Genomic DNA, 22,684 nt, shown 5'->3' with positions numbered 1-22,684 from the left:
TAAAGACCCTGGTTCAGCAAAGTATTTCCAAGGAAGGAATATGCTTAAATGCTTTCCTAAATAGGAAGCTTTGTTAGGGGCAGATAAGAGAAGTAATTCATACCCTTAACTTCAGCTATTGGTGATTGACAGGGTCCTTACTTGATAAATTTGTGCTGATTTTTCTATGAGACAGTGGAAGATAAAGAAAAGTCAGGGAAAACGTAAAACTTCTGTCTGAAGCAGACAGTGGTGAATTATTAAAAAACATAACCACCGGCAGCAAAAAATGCAACAAAACACACAAAAAGCACCTCCCTCCCCCGTCAACAACTTGTGTGAACAAATGCTATTGATTCAATGGGATAATTCATTGAGAGATAAAGTAAAATAAGTATTAAAACTCTTGTAAATTAGAATCCAGTGAAGTATGTTATAAAACTCTTGAGCGGTTTGACAGGACTGAGATAGTCCTGAAGTCATTTAACAGTTCTGTGTTGAAAGTACCAATCCAAAAACCGAATTCTGGCCCTTTTAAGAGCACAGTGCTAGTGTCTCTTCTGGTTGACTGCATAATTCTTTTGTGGATAACCCTTGCTGAATGTCTCAGCTTCCGTGTCAGTTAATGCAGAGGCACAATTCCCCCTGACTGCATAGTACAGGATCTGGCCCTTGTAAGGATGTGGTTTGGTGGTTTTTTTGTTTGTTTTTTTTTTTTTTTTTTCACATTATTGTTTCATGCTTCTGTATATTGCTGTAGGAAGCTTGTGCTAATTTGAGAAACTCTTTTTTCTGGCTGAGAGTATTCATTTTAAGTTAAGGTCTGTGACTTGTTTGTGTAGGATTAAATCTATATGCGTAACGTACAGACTTTTTATGTATTTATATTGTTTTATAAATGTGTACACAAGAAAACCCTATATGTTGTCAAGAGTTTGTCAGATGCTGGAAATACACATACACAGGCAAACTAAGACAGTAAAGACACTTTTTATTTAATTTATGTCAAGTCTTGAAATTCCTCTGTTCTTTGTGACTAGCTGTGGTTAAATTAATACAAAAATTGCCCTAAGCTAGATGATCAGACAGTGTACTAACTACATTAAAAATTGTCTGAGTTTTTAGCGGAAAGAATTACCACCAGAGTAATCTTTGAGTAACAAACATCATGATCATATTCAATCCGTCAGTTAACAGGGGGTCTGAAGTCTAATTTCTCAGTAAGCCTACAGAATTGACTGCGAAGCAAAGCAGCATCCTGAGGGTTTCTAATGACCTAGACCTTGAGATGATGGAATTCTTTTCAAGTTCTGTGCTTGCTGTCCTTTCTGCGATGCTTGCATATTGCTGCTGCAGTCATTTCCCAAGCACTGCTTTCACTATGGTTGTCCATTTAAAATAAATAAATAAGCAACAACTGCAGCTGAAATACAACGTGAAGTGTGGAGAGAGGAAAAAAATAATGACAAGAAGACAGACACTTCAAGTTCCCTGCAGTAAGCATGCTTTTATTGGAGAATTTTGCTGTGAAGTCATGTCACCATAAAATTCTTTTTCTACAGGCTTCTGCAAAATTGTGGTATTCACAGAGAATTAAGCATTTTCAAAACACATTATTTCAAGATTTGTACTCATAGTTGCTAAGGTACATGGCTGCTGATTGTAAAAAAGGACTAGTGTTCATTATCGCATGGATGATAACAAGGAAGTATTTCGTTTCCTGAGCTTCAGATATTATACCGTGAAATGAGACTCCTTGTCACGTGATGGCTAATCCAATCATAATAGCTGGCGACTTTTGTGTAGACACCAGGGTGACCAGCCTCCCCACAGTTTTCACCCCAGCTCACAACACCCCAGACATATGCCACGTTTTCTGCATCAAAACAGACCAAGGGTCCTCCTGAATCCCCTTTGCAACTGTCTATGGAGCCATCATAAGTACCTGGAGCAAAAAAGGAAACAAAAACAAAAGTTCATATACATGCGAGCACACAAAGGAATGCACAGGAGTTTTTTTAGGTCTGTGTCACTGCCTGACAGATGTTTGCCTAATGGTCACCAGTACTGGAGGTTCCTAACCTCTTTGGTCTATTACTTCCGATTTCTTTTCACGAAGGGCCCGTCTTTATAATTGTGACTGGCCCAAATGCTCATTTGCTTTGACATCAGTGATACGTTTCTTGGTTTACCCTGTGCAATAGAGAAGAATTCAGCCATATTGCATGTTATATCATTAGAAGAAGCTCATAAAAAATGGAGGAAAGTTAGAACAAAATGGCAAAAAAGATTTGTAGGCTGATTGATTCCTATGGAAATAGAGCTACCATGATGTGTGTATGCTGAGGTGTCTGCCGTTGGTGTCCTCTCTACCCAGTAGTTCATTGGCCAGTTTCATCTGAGCTACACGGAGAGGTAGAAGCCTCAAAATTAATTGCTGTACAGGCTTTATGGAAAGAGGTGGGCAGGCCAAGGAGAAACATGAATGATGGGATGGGAGGGAGCGTAACTGTCTTCAACTGAGTCCTTGCAGTTAGGACACTTATTGTGGACCTTTTGGAGCAGCAGACAGCAGCCCTGAGACATAGCATGTAGGCTCAGTGCTCCTTACAAGCTTCAGAGGTCACAAAGCTGCTTGTTTGCACTTCAGCAAATTTAGTGCTCCTGAAAAAAATGAATTAAGATCGAAGGGTGTGATACTGACAAAAACATTGCCAGCAAGCTAGAATACAATTTATGCTTTGTCCTGGAGACTCAGTTAAAGTGTATTAATTTTTAACATCCTTACTCCTCTTTTCTGCTTGGTTGTTTGACCTAGTACGAGGGAACCCACACTCAGCATGACTCCGTGTTTTTAAAAATGTAACATCTTTCTCCAATCTCTACATTACCAAGAAAGAGCCTTCTGAACATTTGAGAATTGGAATGACTAATCCTATAAAGCTAGATTTTGTTGCCCTTACTCAGTTGAATTAATAACTTGTATAACTTGTATAACTAACTCCAGTGGATACCAGTCCTTAATTCCAAAGTTTGTATCCACGTCAGCCTCATGCTGAATTTAGAAAAACTAGATATAAAAGCCAAATCATTTGTGATTTTTTTTTCTTGGTAAGTAGTTTGTTTAAATATTGCCTTTACTTTCAGAGTTAAACAACAGTTGAAACTATCTGTCCTGTAAGTTGAATGCTCATTGCTCTTTTAGAAGTGTATTTGGCAATACCTTTTGTTACTTGAGAAGCAAAAATGTGTTCTCAAAATGCTTATTTTAGTACTAGGAATGACAACCGGTTTCCTGGCCAGACTAATCTTGGTTTGAACAGTTTATAGTATTTTTCCTGTGGTGCAGTTTGCTGGTAGAAAATGTCCAAGCAGATAAATGGTCATATCCTAGTCAACAGAACTACGAATGTCCTCCAAGAAAGGCACTTGCTTAAAGATGTTCCTGGATCAGAATAAAATAAAGGTTGGAGGAAGTTCAGTGGGCTGCAAAGTGCTTGTGTATTTAGAAAACACAACTCCAACTACATGCTGAAATTTGCCCACAAGGACCAAAACTTGGCATACTGTCATCATAACTGTTTATATATAGCTATGGAGCAGTGGTGCAGATAGGCTGCAATGGCTAGTGTTTTGCTAGTGGTGACACAGTGGCATTTGGTTTATTGTATTTTCCAAGTCTAAAAGATTTCCCAGCCAGTAACGTCAGACCTTGAAAACTGTGGGTTTGATAGTAAAGAAATTATGGTAAGAGAGTTCATGCTTGCCTGCACATGCCATTTTCTTAAAAAATCGTCCTGGATACAATTCAGAACAATTCTGAAATAAATTAACATTGCCCCACTTGAGCACATACTGTTTGGTATAACCTAGAAAAGAAAAGAATAGCCTTTTCTAAGTTAAAAATGATAAATGCATGAGACATTTCATATCATAAATTGAAAGTTACATATTTGCTTGTCTATTGAATATAACCTTAACTATTATAGACCAGGTACGTTAAACTGCCACTAACACTCACCCCATACGTAATGCAGTACCTTGGCCATATGTATCAAAATAAAAGCGGCCTCCAATCCTCCTTGTCACCTTTTTTCCCAATTCTACTCTGTCTTTTTGAGAAGAGGGGCCCAGACTTTGAAGATACAGGTGAACAATACATTACAAGGTTAAGGACATTCTCTGTTTTGTTCTCTGTCCATTTGCTCATAATTCCCTGCTCTGTATTTGCTTTAAGGACTGCTACCGAGTTTGGACAGAAGAAGCCCCACAAACAGCACGCGTCAGCTCTGACACTGGGCTGCAATCATTCTGTGATATGAGACAAATCTTTGAAAGTGCGACTGCATTGGACCGCTCCGTCCCCATGCAGTCCTCCTGGGGTTGAATTTGTACACGGCTAAGATGTGCTCGGATGTGCCAAGTTTTGTAACTGCTGGCTGAGGCTTGGGTCTGGGGACGGGGCAGTGGCTGTGGGCCATGTGTTCAATGCCATTACCAGCTCTCCACAGCTAAGGTAAATCTGAGATCTGTAATTTCAGCCACCTCTGGATGCCTAGGAGGTACTGAAATGCTCTCATCTCCTTTGAGAAGTGTGTAGGGGAACAGCACAGCAGTTTCCTTGCTACGTGCATGTCCTCCAAATGCTGCCATCTGACTCCTGCCATCCCGCTCCCACTCCCACGCTCTCTGCTCCACTACCGACACCAATGCATGTGCTGCCAGAGGGTCAGCCTGCTCGGGGAACTAAACGTTTCTTTTGGTCAGGGTAGTTCTCAAACAGAGGTGTTCTCCACAGCAATTCACTTAATAGTTGAGACAACAGAGGAAGCAGTGCAGAAAAGAGAACAAAGTGGCAGCCCGGTGCCAAAGCACGACCGATGTTCTCTGTGCTCAGCCTCCTGTGACCATTTTCAAAATGAAAGCCGACCACACTTTGAAACACGGTGATAAAAGTAATACATTCTAGTAGTAAGCACTAAATCAAATACCTTTCTCAAGTCCCCATCCAGAAACCTTGCATTTATCACCAGTGTTGAACATATACTCTGACCAGGGAATGCAGGCAGGCGTGCTGTATTTCAGGGAGCATTCTCCTTTCCCATGACCTTTCAGCTCCATCAGAGCAATGTCATTTTCATACGTTGCAGCATTATAATTCTCATGGATTATCAGTTGCTTTAGCCTGTAGGTGTCTGTCTCTCTGTCATACCGTATTGTATCCAACAGTCCAATCCAGACACGGTACAGGTGAACTCGAGTTGCTCTGGAAAAGAAACGATGAAATAAAATATGTTTTGGTACCTAGCACAGGCACTGTATGTTTCACTTAGCCATAAACTTTTGCATTTTATCAAAGTTTCTGTAGAATAAAAATTCATATTGCGTACATATAGTTTCTTTCTGGACTTGATGTCCAGGTTTTTCTAAAGTGTAGCAAATGCAAGGCTGATGACACTTATTGCTGAGTACTGCAGCTAACACAGGAAAAAACCCCTAAAGGCCATCCTCTGTGTTTAGTGCTGTCTTGTTAAACTCATCAGTGCTTTTTCATCTTTCTACTCACAGCCAAAATTCTCTTTCTCTGAATCTCCCCTGTCAGTAATGTGAGTGAGTCGCTGTCTTCAGTTGTTTTATTCAATAGGCAAACAGGAATTAGCAAACAAGTAGCTGAGAAGGGCAATAATGTCCAAATTAATCTTTCTACCTTGCAAAGGAATCATTTCCCAGGTTGTTGTTTTTACCTGACACAGTGTGCAGCAGTCAGAACCCAACAGCCACCAATATAAACCCCTCCACAGTACACTGTTGCACCTTCAGTGCCAGTTTCTTTAATTGCCACTTGCCAAGGGAATTCACCCTATTCAAACAACAAAAACCCAAATAACGTGAAATTATAATTGTACTATTTTTCATGCATAAAGGGAAAAACAATCCTTTGTATCACCTCATCTCCTTGACTAAAGCTGACTGTAAATTCAAAATCTGCTGTTGAGAAATTGCCAAAAATTGGACTCTACCCAATATATAGGGTATAATTAAATAGGATATAGTATAGGATATAAAGGGTGCATATTCTAAATTACAGCAGTTTTGCTCAATCTTCTGACTTTGTGCAATGCCTCCCTCCCCCCAGCTTTCTATCATGAAATTCCTAGTCAGAGGAACAGATGTAGAATCTGATCTGGTACAATCAAGTATTACATTTGTCTGTATTCTGTTTTGTTAGAATTGTCATTTCTAGCTACATTTTTAAATATTTTGCTGGATCCTGTAATGCTCCTTTTTGCAACCTGGTATTTTACTTTATAAATTGTGCTCCTCTTCACATTCATTCAGTGCAGCGCCAGTACTGCTGCAAAACATGAAACCAGTGTTGTTTCTGATTTTGTTATTTCTGCATATTTTAACAGAAGGATGATAATACCCATTTAATTTGATACTGAATGAATGCAGATGAGCACATATTTGTTAAGGTTTGCTTGTTGTTTTTTTGCTTGTTTGTTTTTACCTTGCTTGCAATTTCTCCACCTACGATTCTTTTCCGTCGAGTTAACGTGTGATTAACAACACCACAGTTTATTTGGGGAAGAAATGTCTTTGTCAGTTTTCTTTCTTTAACAAAAAGGAAAAATGTGTCTCAGAATTCAGGCATTCATTCTCTGTTCGGAGACAGGTTTATCTTTATCTTGAAATCACAAGTGCTGTGAGTATGCGAGTAGCTGAAGCAGCAAGAAAGCAAAGACCAAAAATTTCAGCATCTGTTTTTGCTTTGAAAATTGCTTATGTCTTAGCATCACATTATTTCTTTTTATTTTCCACTGTTGCTAGCGTTCAGGAAAAAAAAAAAAAAAAAAAAAAAAGCAGTTCCCATAGATTTGCTTGGAGTTTACCTCTGTCAGCTGCCAAAACATGCAGATGTGGATCCTCGGCCAGGATAAATTATTATGGCATTCTTGAAATTAGTAGAAAGTGAGGCAAATGGTAAGCCCCTGAGTGTGTACTCCTAAATCATCAAGTCCACATATCCGAGTGCTCTGGATCTGGCCAGCTGGCTGGTAGCTAGAAAGCCACTAATAAGCAAGTATGGGGTGTTTTGTGGATGGTTAGTTACTTACCTGCATCCATACTGTAATATTCAACACGCTTTGCTTTGCCTGTGGTGGAATAATAGAATACTAAAAATGTTTGCAAATATTTAAAATTGCTCTGTTACTTAAATGTATGTTTGTGTACCAAAATCATGGTACACTTTTAAAATGTGTAGGTGTGCACCATTTCACATGGACAAAAACATTGTTTAAGCATGGTGCCTACTGTTTCCTTTACTAGGCACTCTGGCTGCCACAGCCTACAAGTGACCAGCAGACAGACACTTGTTTGTAACTATATGACATCTACTCTTATTTTCTTGCCTACAGAACCGTTCTGCAAAGGAACCCTGTGAAATGGCCTCCTTTCTTTTTTGATCTCTAAAGCAATAGCCCATTCTCCTCTACCAGGAAACACCACAAATTCCTCCTCCTGCCCCATCAACTTTTTGGAGCTTTCTGAAGCCCAAAGGAGCATTAGATAAAAGGATTATTTTTTTTCTTTCTGATTTAGATGCTGCTTCTGTATTCTGTGTACCTCCTTTAATAGAGTAAAGGAGGTTACTCAACACGAGAAGTAAATTAAACGCTTCCCGAATCTGGTTTGTCAGCTTTTATTCAAACAAAATGCCCATTGAATTCAGTTCCTAAGTAGGGGCTGAGGATTGGGTCTGTTCTCATGTTACTGACACCAGTGTTTACCTTTCGAGTTCAGTTTACCGATTATCATGTACCAAAAATGTTTACTTTTTGGCTTTAGACTTTGTCTCTTAGCAGAGCAAGGAAAAACATCTAAGTTCAAAACAAAATCTTTTCGATGGTGAGGAGAACGGCACAGAAGAATTATTATATTAACTGTTCATTACATGTGAGGAAGATATTCCTGCCAACTCTGTCTACATTTTCTTCAGAAATATGAGATATCAGTTTGATAGATGGCCAAATAAGCAAAAGACATAATCTGCTTTATACCTCCTAAAATGTCACCTGTTTTTTATTTCCTTTAGTTTTCTGGCCATTCTTTTCTAGAAGGAAGGCAAGGAAAAGTACCTAACCTTCTCTTACTCTCCTAGTATGTAGAGCATACCATAACATCAGAAAGACTAATTCTCGCATGCATTTCGATTTTGCTAATCTGTTAAATAATTTAATAATACGCATTGTGTAGTCTCTAGGTGTAACTTAGCATAATGAAAGGAAAAGAAATAAAAACATGTCTCAAATGGAAACCTGAGCAGAAAGCTTGAGCTTCATCCTCTCCTGTGAGGCAGTCAACTTCTTTGTTACAGACATTCTTATTGGGAATACATATATTTGACCGACAGTGGAAACTGTTGTTTCTGCATTCTGTAATACAGGAGAATTCCAACTTAAAATGTGAACGCAATATAATATCCATGTTATGGGGGACTTGGCTGTTCATAAATAGATCGTGAAAGCAGGCTCTGCAAGTGTAAAATGAAATGAATACTTGGCTCTCCTCATTTTACTATCTTGATGTTTGTTTTAAGACTTAAAAAAAAAAAAAAGTCTCTCTACAAGTTCAGTACTGTAGTTTTAGACATGGGTATCACTCCTTACCAGTTTCACCCCCATGTGCCTACACTCAACCTCAGCCAAAGGACCTCCGGTTTTACCAGCATTATGGATCATCTCAGATGAGGAATTTATGATGCTTGGGTCAAATTTCCTTCCAAAATCAGAGTCTGAGTTAGGCTTTTGACTGAATGGTATACATGTAGCACTAGGAATTGAGTCCTATTTTGAAATTACTGGCTTTAGTAACTTATTTCTTCTAAAATCCTTCTTCTTTTTCTAAAATCCATACAGCTGAAACAGAACTATTTTGGTCAAATGGAATTTGAATAAATGTCCTCTAAATATATGAAGCCACAGGTACCTATTATTATTTCCAAAATTCCTGTCGCTATGTTTTCATGATTACCAGATTAAATGTACTGACAATTATAAAACTACAAAATCAAGATTATTTAGGGGTAGTGATGGTATTTGTAACCCACATTACAGTTTGGCACCTGAAACCCAACTTCTGAATGTATTCTCCTGCATTCAGATTATGCTAGATCTGCTTTTAATAAAAGTTGTTACAGCTGGAATTGCAAGTGCTGAAAGAATGACATGAACATGAAGGTGTTCATGAACAAGCTATGCAACGGGAACTGTTCACACACATTCTATGGATAATCTTGTATTAGTAAGAAATTTAAGAAAGATCTTACTTTGGTTTAGACGTAGCTCATTGGAAACAAACAAACGTTTTTGATTAATTACTATTGATTTTGCCTTACGAAAAATACATTTCATTCTATTTTTTCTTCTTTTTTTTATTTGTTTATTTTTAATTTTTTTTGTATCAACAACCTTGTAAATAATCTCATTGTATTTTTTCATCCTCAGAGGAAATCCAGATCCTCAGAGATCACCTGCCTGCTTCAGAAAATAATGTACTTTTTTTTTTTTCTATTTTCCTATACAGAAATTATGGTTTGGTTGCCTTAATGTAATGGCTTTGCAACAGATATTTTATTGTTACATCACTGTAAGTATTCTTTGGGTGTGGTTTTCTGCTGAAATGATTTTCAAATAGCTAAGAAAGGACATTATTACCTTTACAGCACAGTTCATCGCTTAGGTCTCCACAGTCATTGATTCCGTCACAGGTTTTGTTCAAAGAAATGCACTTGGCATTTGCACAAGTAAACTCATCAGCTGAACATTCTGTGCAGCAGGATGAAAACAAAGTTAGCGTGGAAGTGCCTGTAGGTTCACAACTGCCCAAGGAAATACTCAGCTTACACATTTTATTCATTCAGCAGTTTGGCCTGTCAACAGTTGGCGTTGTGGGACCCAGTAATGTAAAGAGGAGTCTTTTTTTATCCTTTTCATTGCCTCCTCTTCAAACTTTTAATGTGACCACTTATTTTCTACCTCCATCTTTCAGTAGCGTGGCAGAAGTGAACTTCATTTCTTGTAGACAGGGATTAAATAAGAGGTTCGAACCCCCTGTAAATGATTTATGTGATTAAGGTGATGCATGTTCCCCCTCTTGTAGGAACTCATCAAGAGTCTCTAAGCTGCTTCTGTGGCACAATTAAAAACTGAGACAAATCATAGCTCTCGGGCTGACTGATGCTTATCAATGCCAAAGAAGTCACACTACGGGGACAGGAAAGCTGTTAGAACAAAGACTCAATTCCTGTTTGTATCAGTGAGAAACTGAGGAGCCCCAGATGTTCCAGGAAGATACTAGCAGTTCAGTTACAGTCGCACTTGTCTGACTACATTGTGACTGGCGTCCTAATTGATCTCCCTGGTAGACCAAGCAAAGAGGAAGAGGTCATCACCTGTCTCCTGACGAGTTAACCTGTGAGAGGCAAGACTTGCAGGGTATAATATACCTCGGTGTCTTTGGAAAGGATGGGGGAACAACCAGAACCATGGGTGAAATATGTCCACTTTGGGGCATCATCTGCCAAATATTCTAGGAGCAACAGTGAATTATTTTCCAAGGTCATGAACTCAAGACTGCCTCAGTTATCTTAAATGTTGCAAAGGATTATTTAAAAAGAAAAAGGTTTCATTGCAGGTTTGCGGTGGCTGACAGTTCAACGAAATAGATCCTAAATATATATACTTAAAATAACATGAAGAACCTTAAATAAATTTTAAACCCAAAACCTACTAACCTCGGAGAATTTTCTGGCACTGGAGTCTAAGAAATCCATCACTACTATTCCACAGTTTCCTCTTTATAAAACATTCAGCAAGACTTGTCTCTAGGCCCTTGCAAGTTATTCGGAAACAGTGTGACAAATTTAAGGCGTATTCTGTGATGTTGAAGACAGTATAGTAATATTCAGCACCCCTGTGAAGATAGAAATAATAACAAGTTCTGTAATTTCACAATGGATTAGCCACTGCTTTTATTGTTTAGAATTTATATGATTTTCCCAATGGCTAAGGAAATAAAGCAGACTTCCCTTGGAGTGGTGCAAGAGTAAGTACGAGATACTTTGGAAGAAAAGTAAAACAAAGTGCCAATTTTTGCAAAATGTAGCTTAGCACTGGCACTGGATCTGTATGGGGCTCTATCTCAGCCACCATGTCCACGTGGTGATGGATAGAATAGCCTCCTTACACGGGAACCATCCTGCATGGTGACACCAAAACCAATGGATATTGAGGAAGCTCAGGGCACTGCAAGATTGGCATTATTTTAAAAGTAAGATACTTATGGTTTGAATAGTTGTTATTTGTAATAAAATAGAGAAATCAGTGGTTTAGCTTTCACTCTCTGGTGTCAATTTAAGAAGGTTTATTGTAGTCAATACATTCTTTTTGAGATTTTTGCCTTAACAGCTGGCTGTGACTGACCCTTATATAAGCATCACTACTTTCTCAAATCCATTGCAGTTACTGAGAGATAAATTCCCCAAACTTACAATTCAAAGCCAAGGTGCCTGCAGGCCACATTTGCTTCATTCATAGTCCACTTACTGCCACATACAAAAAGGTTCTCCATATTCACAGGCTTTACTTGAAGCAAACTTGAATTCTTAAACTCCGAGATTTTAAATGTTTCTACAAAAAAAAATCCAAAAAATCCCAAATAAAATTGTATTACGTAGGTGTATTTAGTGGAAAGACCACACAGGAATAAATGAGACATAAAGTATCCAGTAGACACCCAAAGTTCATATGGGAAGAACAGTAGGTTGGGACTCAGGAGCTTGATTCTTGATTTTTCTGAGGACTGACTTTATGACTTTGAGCCTGTCACTTTTTCAAAATATACCAGTTTCAGGACAAATGAGGATAATGGTTTGTGCCACGTAGGAGTATTGGAGCTCTGCTGAGGAAAGGTTGCGTCTTAGCTTAAGACTTTCATCAGGGAACTTTTGATAATCAACCAGCAACACTTCAAGTGAGATGGCCAGATCCTGTTTCTGTTACCTTTGGAGTACAGCTTGTGCTGCTTGCAGTGGAGCCAAGGCCCACTGTTTCCCCCTGCCTCGACTTATTGCAGCTGTATGGGGAGCACAGGAGGAGCACGCGGAGTCTCTCAAAGGCTTTTCAGTGGAATATGCAAAGGCAAATTTTGCCTCCCCGAGGACAACGGGATGAGCTGCTGCTTCTGTGGGGAAAGAGAGTTGGACGGTGCTGGAGCTGCCCCTCCTGCCAGCAGGAGAGGTGGGGCTGGAAGATGGGTAGGAACGGTGGCTGCTACTGCTGACATTTGCAGAGCCCTTTTTCTGTGTACTTAGGCAGAGGCTGAGCTGACAAAGTCAGGGACTGAAAAGCAGCTCGATGCAGCTTGCCAATGTACAAATCTGCTGGTTTGCAGGGGAACACCCTTCTGTTCTGATGAAATCTGCAGAGTGAAGACTGAGGTGACCGTGCCTTACCTTCTTCCCAGGTACCCCAGCCCAACCTCAGCGGCAGGACTCTGTTCCTTGGACTCTTGCTCCCCAAAATACACCCTCTCTGCTCATGTGCTCAGCAGGCCCTCTCCCTCCATGCCTCCCACCATGCTCAGCACCTCCACTGGAAACCTTTGAGCTCTTTTTCCTTTGTCTATTTCTTCCCTTCCTACCTGATGATTTGAGCAAGCTACCAGCAGCAGCGTAACCTTTGCCTCTCAGTCTCTTTATTTCTAAGAAAATCATCAGGTACTGTCAATTTTCAGGACTTGTCACTTTCTGTTTCATATTTTTACTAGTACAAGGAAATGAACAAGTTTTCTGAGCTGTAAAAAAGAGTAAAGCATCCACTTGGCCAAAAATGAATGACTGATACGTTTTGGAAGAGGAGATATTAATACCTGTAGGCATGCAGTTTCCCTTGTTCAGAAACTTAGCTTCAGGACGTTGGCACTCATAGCTCTTTAGGTGACAGTATGTGCTGAATTGCTTTCTGTTGGTGGAACAAACTGAAGTGCCATTCTTTGGGCACTGGTAGGGAAGCTTACAGAGGCATTTTCCATCCACGCATCGTTCCCATGGGTGACAAAAAACTTTCGCACAGGACTTGTGCGTGTATTTGTTGCTTACGCATTCTTCTATGAGGTAAGTGTCCTGCTCAACTGTCTCAGCAGGCCCAACCTGTGAAAATGGTTCTTCTGCAGAATAATGTGTTGCGTTCTGCAAGGCACAAAATAAACAAAAAAACAGTAAACAGGACTAGGAATTGCACCAACATTTCTGCAGATCCCCTACTGACCTCAACAAAGCGTTTGTTTGTAAACCTTTTCCTATCTTACGAGCAAAGAAATGCTAAATATTTATGGTGTTTATCTCCTTGTCTTGGTGACCTCATCTTTCTCAGCTTTTCTTCCTTTTTAGATTGTTCCGCTGGTGTGACCTTCACTTTTACTGGTCTCCCACACACTTTATTTTCTTTACTCTTCAAACATTGGGTGAAGCACCCAACAGATGATAAACATTTTAAGCCAGTGGTTTACAACACTCCACAACAACGGGATTGTAAACAACTTAAAACATGAGGGGACTTAAACACCAGAAAAATAAAATTTAAAAAAGTAGCAACTTGATTTTTTTTGAGACCTTTTCATTGGTCCAGTTGGCTTTGAGTTTAACTACCACTTATAAATATTTAGGAACTACTTAGAAGCGAATAAAGAAGTCTAAAATTAATTATTTGTTTCACGGCAAGACTGCTGAAGCAATAAGTGTAAGTATCTTCAAGAAATGTGAAAAATAAATGCTCCTCCTTATCAGTTCTCTTCCTCTATCTTGCAGAGCAGTGGGTTTGTGGTGGGGTTGCTGGTTGTTACTGAACCGCAAGTATGGATCCTGATCCTCCATCTGTCTAGGTGAGCCATTGCTGGCTGCGTGCTTTTGCTTACTAAGATCTATGAGTAGGAAGAATGTTGAAACTTGAAAAATGTATGGATGGACTTTGCATAAACGTGGGAGAGAAAGCCAGTCGTCAAATGGGATTTATCAGCTTTCACTGTGTCCACCAAATCAATAGAGCCTAAGTTTAAAGTTCTCGTGAAGAAATCCTGGCCTGAGTAAAGTCAGCGGGGATGTTGCTGGGGCAGAAATTAATCCTCCCCCCACTGCCCACCCCCCTCTAATGACTGTATAATCTTAATAAATTCTTCCTGCTCTCCTCAGGTCAGTAGAATCCAACGCATTCTTGGATTCACATGGCAAACCGTGAGCCAGATCCGGCTTGGCACAACTCCCGTATCGCACTAGACGTTTCTCCCAAGTCCTGAGTGAACAGCCATCAAAAAGCGTTGCTTTTTACCTGGGGGTTTCTCTGAAAGGCTCAGGGTTTGCTGAACACCGAGCCTGCCTGGACTTCATGACAGACTTCTGCTGGAAGAGGTTCCCCAGCACAACCTCAGGCCTTTCAACACGCGGCGTTGCCACGTTAGAAGTTAAAGCTGTGGTCTCATTTCTCAAAAAAGGGGGAGAGGGGAAATTGCTGCACCTTTGTGGGGTCAGCCATGCCTGCAAATTGGCTCCGGGATAGGACCACGATTAAAACCTTTTCCAGAAGCCTGTTCATGTAAACCCCTGGCAGAATCAATATGCGAAATAGCAAGACTCAGATAGGCAAACCAGGCTGGAAAAAAATGTATGAAATACAAAAACTGTGAAACTTTTTAAAAAATCAGCTGGCTTTGTTTTCTTAGTAATGACCTTCTAACTGCTTTATGAGTATCATTTAATTAAGTTAATGATCCCCCAACGCAACAAATCCTTACCTCCGCTCCACAAACCCAAAGGAGGGACAAGCACACCACGAAAACCGCCCTCATGGCCGAGCTTTCTCCCTGTCCGCAAAGGAGCCCTGCGGCCGGGGCCCTCCTGGTCGCCCCTTGGCAGATCTGTGTCTAATTTTTAACCACCAGCCCAATTTTTTTTTAAAAGCGGGCGTGAAAACGGCGCAGGGGAAGCCTTAACCATTAACCCACGGACCTGCCCTGCCCACGCGGCTCAGTTTAACTCGTTTTAGCGTAGACGCGAGATAAGAAAACGCAAAAAGCGGGAGATAAGAGAATGTAAATGTTAGGTGGGAGACAACGCCAGGAAAACCCCGGGCAAAGCCTCCCCCTTTCGCGACGCTGCCGCGCAGCCCTCGCTCTGCTTTGCGGCAGGCGGAGCGCTTGGCGGACCGCCCTGACAACGCCAGCGGCTGCGCCCGCGTGGGCAGGGGTAGGCGCGCGTGGGGCCCGGGCGTTACGGCCGTTAAAACCGTTAGGGCCGTTGGGGACTGGCAAAAGCGCCTCCGAGCCGGGAGGGGAGACGGTCCGGAGGGAGGCCGGGCCCGGTGGAGGGGCCGGGGGTGTCTGCTGCCCCCCATGTCTGTCCCGCGTGTTTTTAGCCAGGGTAGAAGCAGCTAGCCATCACACAGGGCCGCCGGTGACCTTCGTTCGTACCTCATAAACTCATAAATGTCTTTTGTTTCTTAACCAGGTGGTTTTGTGCCTTCGCAGTTTAGGAGGAGGTAGAGGATGAGTTTCCGTGGGAGAGGAGGTGGAGGAGGAAGAGGTGGTGGAGGAGGAGGAAGAGGAGGCGGCTTTAATCGTGGAGGAGGCGGTGGCGACAGAGGTGGCTTTAATCGTGGTGGACGAGGGGGCTTTGGACGGGGAGGCGGCCGAGGAGGCTTCAACAGAGGTGGATACGACCAGGGGCCTCCAGAAACGGTAGTTTGTAAGTTACACGAAGAGATTTTGTTTCTTTAACGTAAAAGGACTATTCAAGATCTTCAGCTTGTTTGTCGTTTATTTCAGTATTAGGAGAGTTCATGCATCCGTGTGAAGATGAACTCATTTGTAAGTGTAAAACAGAAGAAAATAGGGTGCCTTATTTCAACGCACCCGTGTACCTGGATAATAAGGAACAGATTGGCAAAGTGGATGAAATCTTTGGACAGCTACAAGATTTTGTATCCTTCAAAAGTATGTGTGACGTGGTGTTTGCTTTTTAAGGGCTGATTGACCATTCAAAAAGTTTGATGTAGAATTTGAAAACAGTTCATTTTCCTGTCCCTCTCTAAATGGGGAGTAAACACACAGGTTTAAAACCTTCTCACAGTCTGAATGTATTAACTTACAGGTTTGCTTTCTGCATCAGGATTATTTGAGCTTCAGAAACTTGTTTTCCTCTTACAGTGTACCAAGAAATAAAAAGGGGGCTAGAGTGTATTTTGCAGCTCCTTGGTTCTCCATTTAATCTTGAGTTTTATTGAGCAGAGTTGGCCAGCAGCAGCTCGCGATCTTTGGAACTACACACAAATGCTCTTAACGCGCTGAAGAGTCACAGGATAAGTACAGGGTTGCCTGTGGAGCTGCAGAGTGGCCGCCACATCCCTGTAGGATAAGGATGAGCTTGTGCTTGTGTTGAGCAGCCCCTGCTGCCTCATCTCATCCCCCAGCCAGGCAGTCGTACGAGCCAGCACAGCACTAGCAAAGGCCCTGCAGCATCTCTGCTGTTCCAGATACACCCTGTGGTCACCCTAGAGCTATAGAGATAGTTACTGGCCAAGCAGATTTGTTTCTTTACAATTACATTTTTATATACTCTTTTCACTAGTATGTTCTTTTTTATGCCTTGATACATGGGAAGAAAAACAATTTACCACAAAATACAACGTATGTAACTATGAGGAAAAATTAGAAATGGTTTTTACGGATCTTTCAGTTGTAACTTTAATTTGTGGTGGTGATGTTTAGCTTCATTTGTAAAAATGCTAATTTAGATATTGTCTGAAATATCTAAATTCTTTTGTGTGATAATCAAAAGTGCTATTCTAATGTCTTATTCCTGGTGTGTTCCTTAATGAAACTCACAGTATTTTTCAGTGAAATTGTCTGAGAACATGAAAGCTTCTTCATTTAAAAAAATGCAAAAGGTTAGCCAATCTCACTAACACAATTCTTGTGTATGTTATCAGTTAGATATGTCATCAGTTAGATTATAATACTTTATTAAGTGTTTATTGACTTTTAAAGCTACGTGTACTTTGAAAATGTATTCATTTACTCATCTTTCTCAATTTTGCACCTTTTATGCTCTTCCCTCTCCTAAAGAACAAAAAAGGAAGAAAGATGTAATGAATGAAAGCCATTAAATACAAATATCACCCATATTTTAATGATTTCCTAACATTTTGTTATTATAACAATGGATTAAGATCAGACTGAGCGTTTGAAAAGGAAGAGAGATGTTAAAGTGCCCTTTAACCTCAGTGTTCTCAAAGCCTAAAGTAACTCTCTTCCTGCAGTTTTACATTGATCCAGCAAAGCTGCTCCCGCTTCAGAGGTTTTTGCCAAGGCCTCCTGGAGAAAAAGGTGCTCCCCGAGGAGGTGGTAGAGGAGGACGTGGTGGTGGACGTGGAGGAGGAAGAGGTGGCGGCAGAGGTGAGATCCCAAAAATGAAAGCCTCAGAACATTTGCTTGTTTGTTTTTGGTAAAGTTACAGTTAAATAGTTGAATAAACAGTTTTGTTTATTAAAGAGAAACATGCGTTTTTCTGTTTGATAGCTCAGTGGAGGAGATAGTGACATCTGTCCAAAAGCAGGAGCTTGTTTTTTGTAGCTAGCTAAGTAATTGCTTCAAAATGTAGGGAAGAGAGTATACTGATATATAACGAAGAGAGAAAACATGAGCACTAATTAACTTGCAGTAAAAGGCAGTGGATTATACCCACAGCAAAAGCTGTATTTGTAATATACTCTAAAAATCTAGTTTGGACAAAATACTTGAAATGCAGTGTTTTGAGAGAAAAGGTGAAGATACGGTAGATCTCATCCTTCTTTGCTTGTTGATCATGATCTGTAATGTACTACTCAGTTAAAGCTGGAATTAAGTATTTTTCTTATATTGGATTTTTTTTTTCTTTCCTCCCCACCCTGCCCCTTTGTGTGCAGGGGGACGGGACAAATACTTCAAAGTTCTTTGTTCTATTGATTTCACATATCATAGTTGTGGTTAACTTTTTTTACACGACAGCCAAAAATTATCTTGGAGTTTCATTAGCGTGTTTAGAATTTTAGACGCTGGATACTCAACAACACCTAAAATGCTGCAGATGCTCCCTCGAAGAGAAGGTACCAGGATGACGCAGTTAACCATTTCTGGTTGGGTGTCGTTTTCTTTTCAGAAGCTGTAAATGAAGTAAGTTGTTACACTTCTTAGGAGCAGGTAAATTGTTTGTTATGTGTAATTTCTTTCCTTTGTTCAGGAGGAAGAGGTGGAGGAAGAGGAGGAGGATTCAGAGGAGGTGGAGGAAGAGGAGGAGGATTCAGAGGAGGAAGAGGTGGTGGAGGAGGCTTTCGGGGTGAGTGTGCAGTTCTTATATTTCCATAATAAGAATAGCTCCCAATTTCTAAACTTTTAAATATTAAACATTTTTATCTCATATCGGTATTCATAGTTTTATGCAAAAAGGTTGCTGTGCATCACAGTAGCTAGCTTAAACCAAAGCTTGGTATTCTGTGTCTTTTGATGCTTTGTGAAGACCATGCTAGTTTCTGCATGAAAAAGGACTATAAGTTGAAGAGTTAACAAAGAAGAATTATTTTACCAATTCATATAGTTTTGTGTCTCTTTTATTTGCTTTAAAAGCATTGAGGTTGTGAATTATTCAGTATATTTCTCTTCCTTAAAATAGGGAGAGGATATTAAGAACGGAACAACGATTATCTTCCTGCTGTCTTACCGTATCATCTACAGAGGTGAAGAGCAAGAAAAAAAATCCTAAAGGATCCTGAAAATTTCTTGTTATAAAGAACTTGAAGCTATGAAATGACCATTATTGTTAAGTTAATGACTATTTTTCAACACGGGAAGAACTGAAGCTTGCTTCGAATATACTTCAACATTTTAAACTAAGCCAAGATTCAATGTTATTCTTAAACTTTGCTTCTGACAAATGACTTAGCCAATGCTTGACTTCGTGTTGGAGTCTGGAGTAAACGATCATTTGAAATGTGTTTTAGAAAAAGAAACAGCAGGTTCACTACATGCACATTTGTCAGTATGAACCTGTTACCATGTGTGACTGATCCCTTGTTCTCATCCCCTTTTTACGTGGAGTCTTGGTTGCTCTAAAATGGACATGCCTTTTAAATAACCATAGTGAACTATTTTTTACCAACTTAAAAACTTTGTTTACAGATTTTTTAATGCGTAATAACATATATGAGAGAAGGAAGATGGCAAAGAGTATTTTATGGGTTTTTATGTATGGATCTCAATGAAAGCCAAAGGCATTAAGACCTGTTCTTCTCAGAAGATACTGTCTAATGAACAAAACAAGGTTAATTCTATTCTTAAGTCACCTAATTGTATCAAATTACACCAATACTAAACTTGCTAAGGGTTTTTAACTGTCCTCACCTTCTTAGCCTGTTTCTCTTGAGGTTTTGATGTTCTGGTGCTCTGAGCTCACGGAGGGCTGATATTAAATAGCCCATTGCAGGGCTCCTCTCCATGCAGTGCTTTCAGTTAAGCAGAGCTTTAAAAAGTCTTGAAAAAGGCAGCACGAGCCTTCAGTACAGATTCGGTCTTTTTAATCAGATGCATTGTGGGGGGGTATTGAAAAGCTAGTAACTGTCTCTTCTTAGAGCATGGAGAAGCACCCTGTGTTTCTCCATCCTTAACTTTGGAAATGGAATATGAATAGGGAAGTAGAATCTTCCTCCCTGGATTTCATCTGGGGTGGGGAGTGTTGGCAGACCCTTATACCAAGCGTTTTTGAAAAGACGTATAATAAGACATACAATAATCTACGTGAAAAATACGTTGAGCATGTGGAAAGGAGTACATTTTGAAATTGATCATACCGTTATACTTCCTAATAATGAACACAGTTGCAGGAAAATGAGTTCTAGTAGCCTTCTGCTTAACAGAAACAAAGGATAATATCTGTTCAAAGGAGGATATCAAAGGAGGATATCTGTTATCTGTAGGATAACAGATAAAAATGCTTTTTGGTAAAAGCAAGAATATATTGAAACGTCTGCTAGGTCTGCTTTCGTAAGAAGAATTGAAGTCTACTACTCAACCACAGCACAATTGGGAAGTAATAGCAACAAAATAGTCGGTATCCCTTACTACAGACTTAAATTTAATTGGGTCAATTAAATACAGACTTCTAAAGGCATTTAGACTTCCGTTACTATGCGTTGCCAGGCCTAATCAACTTAGGGCTCTGACTTGAGGCATGGTAGAATTAGAATTGCCCTTTATCCAGACAAAATCTTGTAGCAATTTTAAGCTCTCTCTGGGATATGACATTGCAACTAAGCAATACTGATCTGCATTGCAGCTGGAATTGTCATAACTGTCACAGCTGTGATTGCATCCTCTGCTGTGCTCTGTTCCTTCACTGAAGCTTCAGTGCCTAGTTGTGGGTAGCTGCCATAGCTCTTTCCTTATTTTTCTGGATTTGGAAGACTGGGGTAATGCAGTCCTCTCTCTTGTACCCAAATCTGTGCTTTGTAGTGCTGTTCTCGCTGCCTGCTCTCAGCCGACTGCTGCTGTCACCTTTCAGTTGCAGTGATGTGGCAGCTGGTGAGGTGCCGGTACTGCAGCATAGGACACGAAGCATATGCTTTGAATCTCACAGCAGGTGGAGCAGTGAGTCGTGCTCAAGTCTGAAGCCGTGTTGCAAGGCAAAAGAAGACTTTCATGTCAGAGGGTAAAGAACAATGTTAGCCGTTGTAGTTCTAGAGGAAAGATCTGGCTCTGATTACAGGGAAGTGGATTACCTGCCTTACACCTGTAGGCAAAGTTGGATGGGATAAACACACATATCCAGAGAGAATTCATAATCTTAAATCTTTGAGGAGGTTTTAGGACATTCAAATGCTGACAGAATCATATTGTTAGCAATCGGGCGTGAAATGAGCTGCAGTATGAGGAAGCAGTGTCTGGATTCATATGTTGACTTCTGCTGTGTGGTGGTACCTGTCTTTTTTACAAGGTGCTGGGTAAGAATGTATTTAGTTGTGGTAGGGCCCATCCAATCCCAAGTCTGCCTTGCCACCTCTGTGCTATGGCACCTGATCCCACCTAACCTGAGCACTTGCTAATTGTAATAGAAAAAAAAGAAATATTACTGTCTTAAAAAATGTCACTTCTTGTCTGCAATGTGATGCTGAAATGAAATAAAATACAGGGTCCATGATTTTATATGCCACCTTTCCCCCTCTCCTGAGCCTTTTGTTCAAATCCTTTCTGTGGTTCTGCTGCAGTGCTCCTGATCCCAGTATGCAAAGTGTTTGGGTTTTATATTTGTGCAAATCACACTGCAGTCTGAAAGTGGGTGCGGGGAGGGGTGGCTTAATGGTGCTGAAGGCTTTCAGTTACAGTTTGGTGCTCCTTAGATTTCTCCTTGCCAGCAGCAGCCTCGGGGGCAAATGTTTGGGCCACCTGAAGAGCCTCCTGAGTGCCGCTTGCTCTGGCAGTGAGCTAGGAGTTGCAGAATTCCTCTGAAGCTCAGGAGCAGCTTCAGCACACCCCGAAAGCTTGGCTTCCCTGCCCAGGACCCTCGCAGTAGCAGTGTCCCCTACCTGTGTCCTTGCCTGCTCGTCAGTGCCTGCACGTGCTTGCTGCTGGCTGAGGCAGCACATCTGATAACCGAGCCCTGTTTTCAGAATGTGGTTGCAAGTGAATGTGTTAGTCACCGCAGTATTTGACCCAGGCAGAAGGTTTAACTTTCAGCTGACTGGCAGCTGGTAAATCACTGGGATCAGATTGCTTAACGTATCTTGAACCTGTTGTCTGTGCCACACTCAACTTCTGGTTTTATATATATATATAGTTTTAATGTGGGATCTAAATTTTTGCTAAACAGAATAACACACAAAGTGTATAGTAAAGCTTCCTAGCTATTAAGACTGAATGTCTCTAAAAGTCATATCTGGAGGGATGTTTCTCTCCTCGTCTTTTCTGTAGTTGCTGTGGAAAGATCATTTAATAGAGCTCACAGATTTGTTATGTTACTTTGACAGAGTTTTGACAAAGTGCAGAAGATAATTGGGATGTTTTAACCTAGGGCTGCAGCACCAGCTGTTGTAGAACAGAATGCACTGTTCTAGCACTCTAGCACTGACAAGAAGTTGTGGACATCTTCCTGAGGCAGTACTTGACAGTCACTTTTATAGTGGTGCAGAGTTACTTTCAGTAGTGCAAAGTATTGTCTTGGCAAGAAAAGGTGTACTGAAAAATGGATGGTTAATGTATCAAGCATGACAAGTAAAAAGGTTTTTGGAGTCCCTTACATTTTTCAGGGTGTTTTGTTCAGCCAGCTAAAAGTCTTTTGCTTACAGACTCAAACTTTTCTAATCAGCAGTTTAAATCTAGGGACTTTGTGTGGGAAGTAAAAATATAATTTATTAAATTGTTTGCCTTCAGTTTTGAACCATTTAAATGTTTATAGAAGTAAGATTAAAGGGAACCACTGCCTTATACAGCCCTCTAGTGTTGATGCACTTAATAAATGTGAGATGATTTCTTTTTAATGCAAACAGTAAGTTTCTCTACTCATACTACCTGTGGATTGAAATATGCTTTTGAATACTTTATATGTTAACTGAAATGTTTGCAACTT

General features: G+C 40.5%; 2 protein-coding genes across 4 annotated transcripts; one reads left to right on the top strand and one right to left on the bottom strand.

Annotated features, from left to right (window-relative positions):
• Nucleotides 1-1,445: 1,445 nt before the first annotated feature.
• Nucleotides 1,446-15,205, bottom strand: CFI (complement factor I). The gene is made up of 12 exons (XM_035559045.2): nt 14,830-15,205; nt 12,913-13,231; nt 11,534-11,672; nt 10,778-10,956; nt 9,699-9,809; nt 8,301-8,417; nt 7,098-7,136; nt 6,491-6,594; nt 5,724-5,839; nt 4,971-5,245; nt 3,747-3,848; nt 1,446-1,924 (listed from the first exon to the last, which is right to left on the bottom strand). The coding sequence occupies exons 1-12, from the start codon at nt 14,881-14,883 to the stop codon at nt 1,707-1,709; spliced, it is 1,773 nt and encodes a 590-aa protein (XP_035414938.1). The 5' UTR covers nt 14,884-15,205; the 3' UTR covers nt 1,446-1,706.
• GAR1 (GAR1 ribonucleoprotein) lies at nt 9,568-21,271 on the top strand. 3 transcript variants are annotated; one of them, XM_050710600.1, is made up of 8 exons: nt 9,568-9,630; nt 13,850-13,923; nt 15,542-15,778; nt 15,859-16,013; nt 16,920-16,979; nt 17,352-17,487; nt 18,311-18,406; nt 18,740-21,271. In XM_050710600.1, the coding sequence occupies exons 3-8, from the start codon at nt 15,580-15,582 to the stop codon at nt 18,751-18,753; spliced, it is 660 nt and encodes a 219-aa protein (XP_050566557.1). In that variant the 5' UTR covers nt 9,568-9,630; nt 13,850-13,923; nt 15,542-15,579; the 3' UTR covers nt 18,754-21,271. The 3 variants fall into 3 exon arrangements, with proteins under 3 accessions (XP_050566557.1, XP_035415373.1, XP_035415453.1); XM_035559480.1 differs by lacking the exons at nt 9,568-9,630; nt 13,850-13,923 and adding an exon at nt 15,216-15,280; XM_035559560.1 differs by lacking the exons at nt 9,568-9,630; nt 13,850-13,923 and adding an exon at nt 15,285-15,454.
• The last annotated feature ends 1,413 nt before the right edge of the window (nt 21,272-22,684 follow it).

This window comes from Cygnus atratus, chromosome 4 (assembly GCF_013377495.2).
Source record: "Cygnus atratus isolate AKBS03 ecotype Queensland, Australia chromosome 4, CAtr_DNAZoo_HiC_assembly, whole genome shotgun sequence".
NCBI lineage: Eukaryota > Metazoa > Chordata > Aves > Anseriformes > Anatidae > Cygnus > Cygnus atratus.
Note: the sequence above shows the minus strand (reverse complement) of the source record. Positions and strands in the feature narration are given on the sequence as shown.

Bases quoted from the DNA above. Each gene is read 5' to 3' on its own strand.
- CFI (XM_035559045.2), bottom strand. From the start codon at position 14,883: ATGAGGGCGGTTTTCGTGGTGTGCTTGTCCCTCCTTTGGGTTTGTGGA. The intron at 13,232-14,829 runs GTAAGGATTTGT...TGTGCCTTGCAG, and splicing joins TTTGGGTTTGTGGAGCGGAG to AACGCAACACATTATTCTGC. The intron at 5,840-6,490 runs GTAAAAACAAAC...TTGTTTGAATAG, and splicing joins GTGGAGAAATTGCAAGCAAG to GGTGAATTCCCTTGGCAAGT.
- GAR1 (XM_050710600.1), top strand. From the start codon at position 15,580: ATGAGTTTCCGTGGGAGAGGAGGTGGAGGAGGAAGAGGTGGTGGAGGA. The intron at 15,779-15,858 runs GTAAGTTACACG...CGTTTATTTCAG, and splicing joins GCCTCCAGAAACGGTAGTTT to TATTAGGAGAGTTCATGCAT. The intron at 17,488-18,310 runs GTGAGATCCCAA...TCCTTTGTTCAG, and splicing joins AGGAAGAGGTGGCGGCAGAG to GAGGAAGAGGTGGAGGAAGA.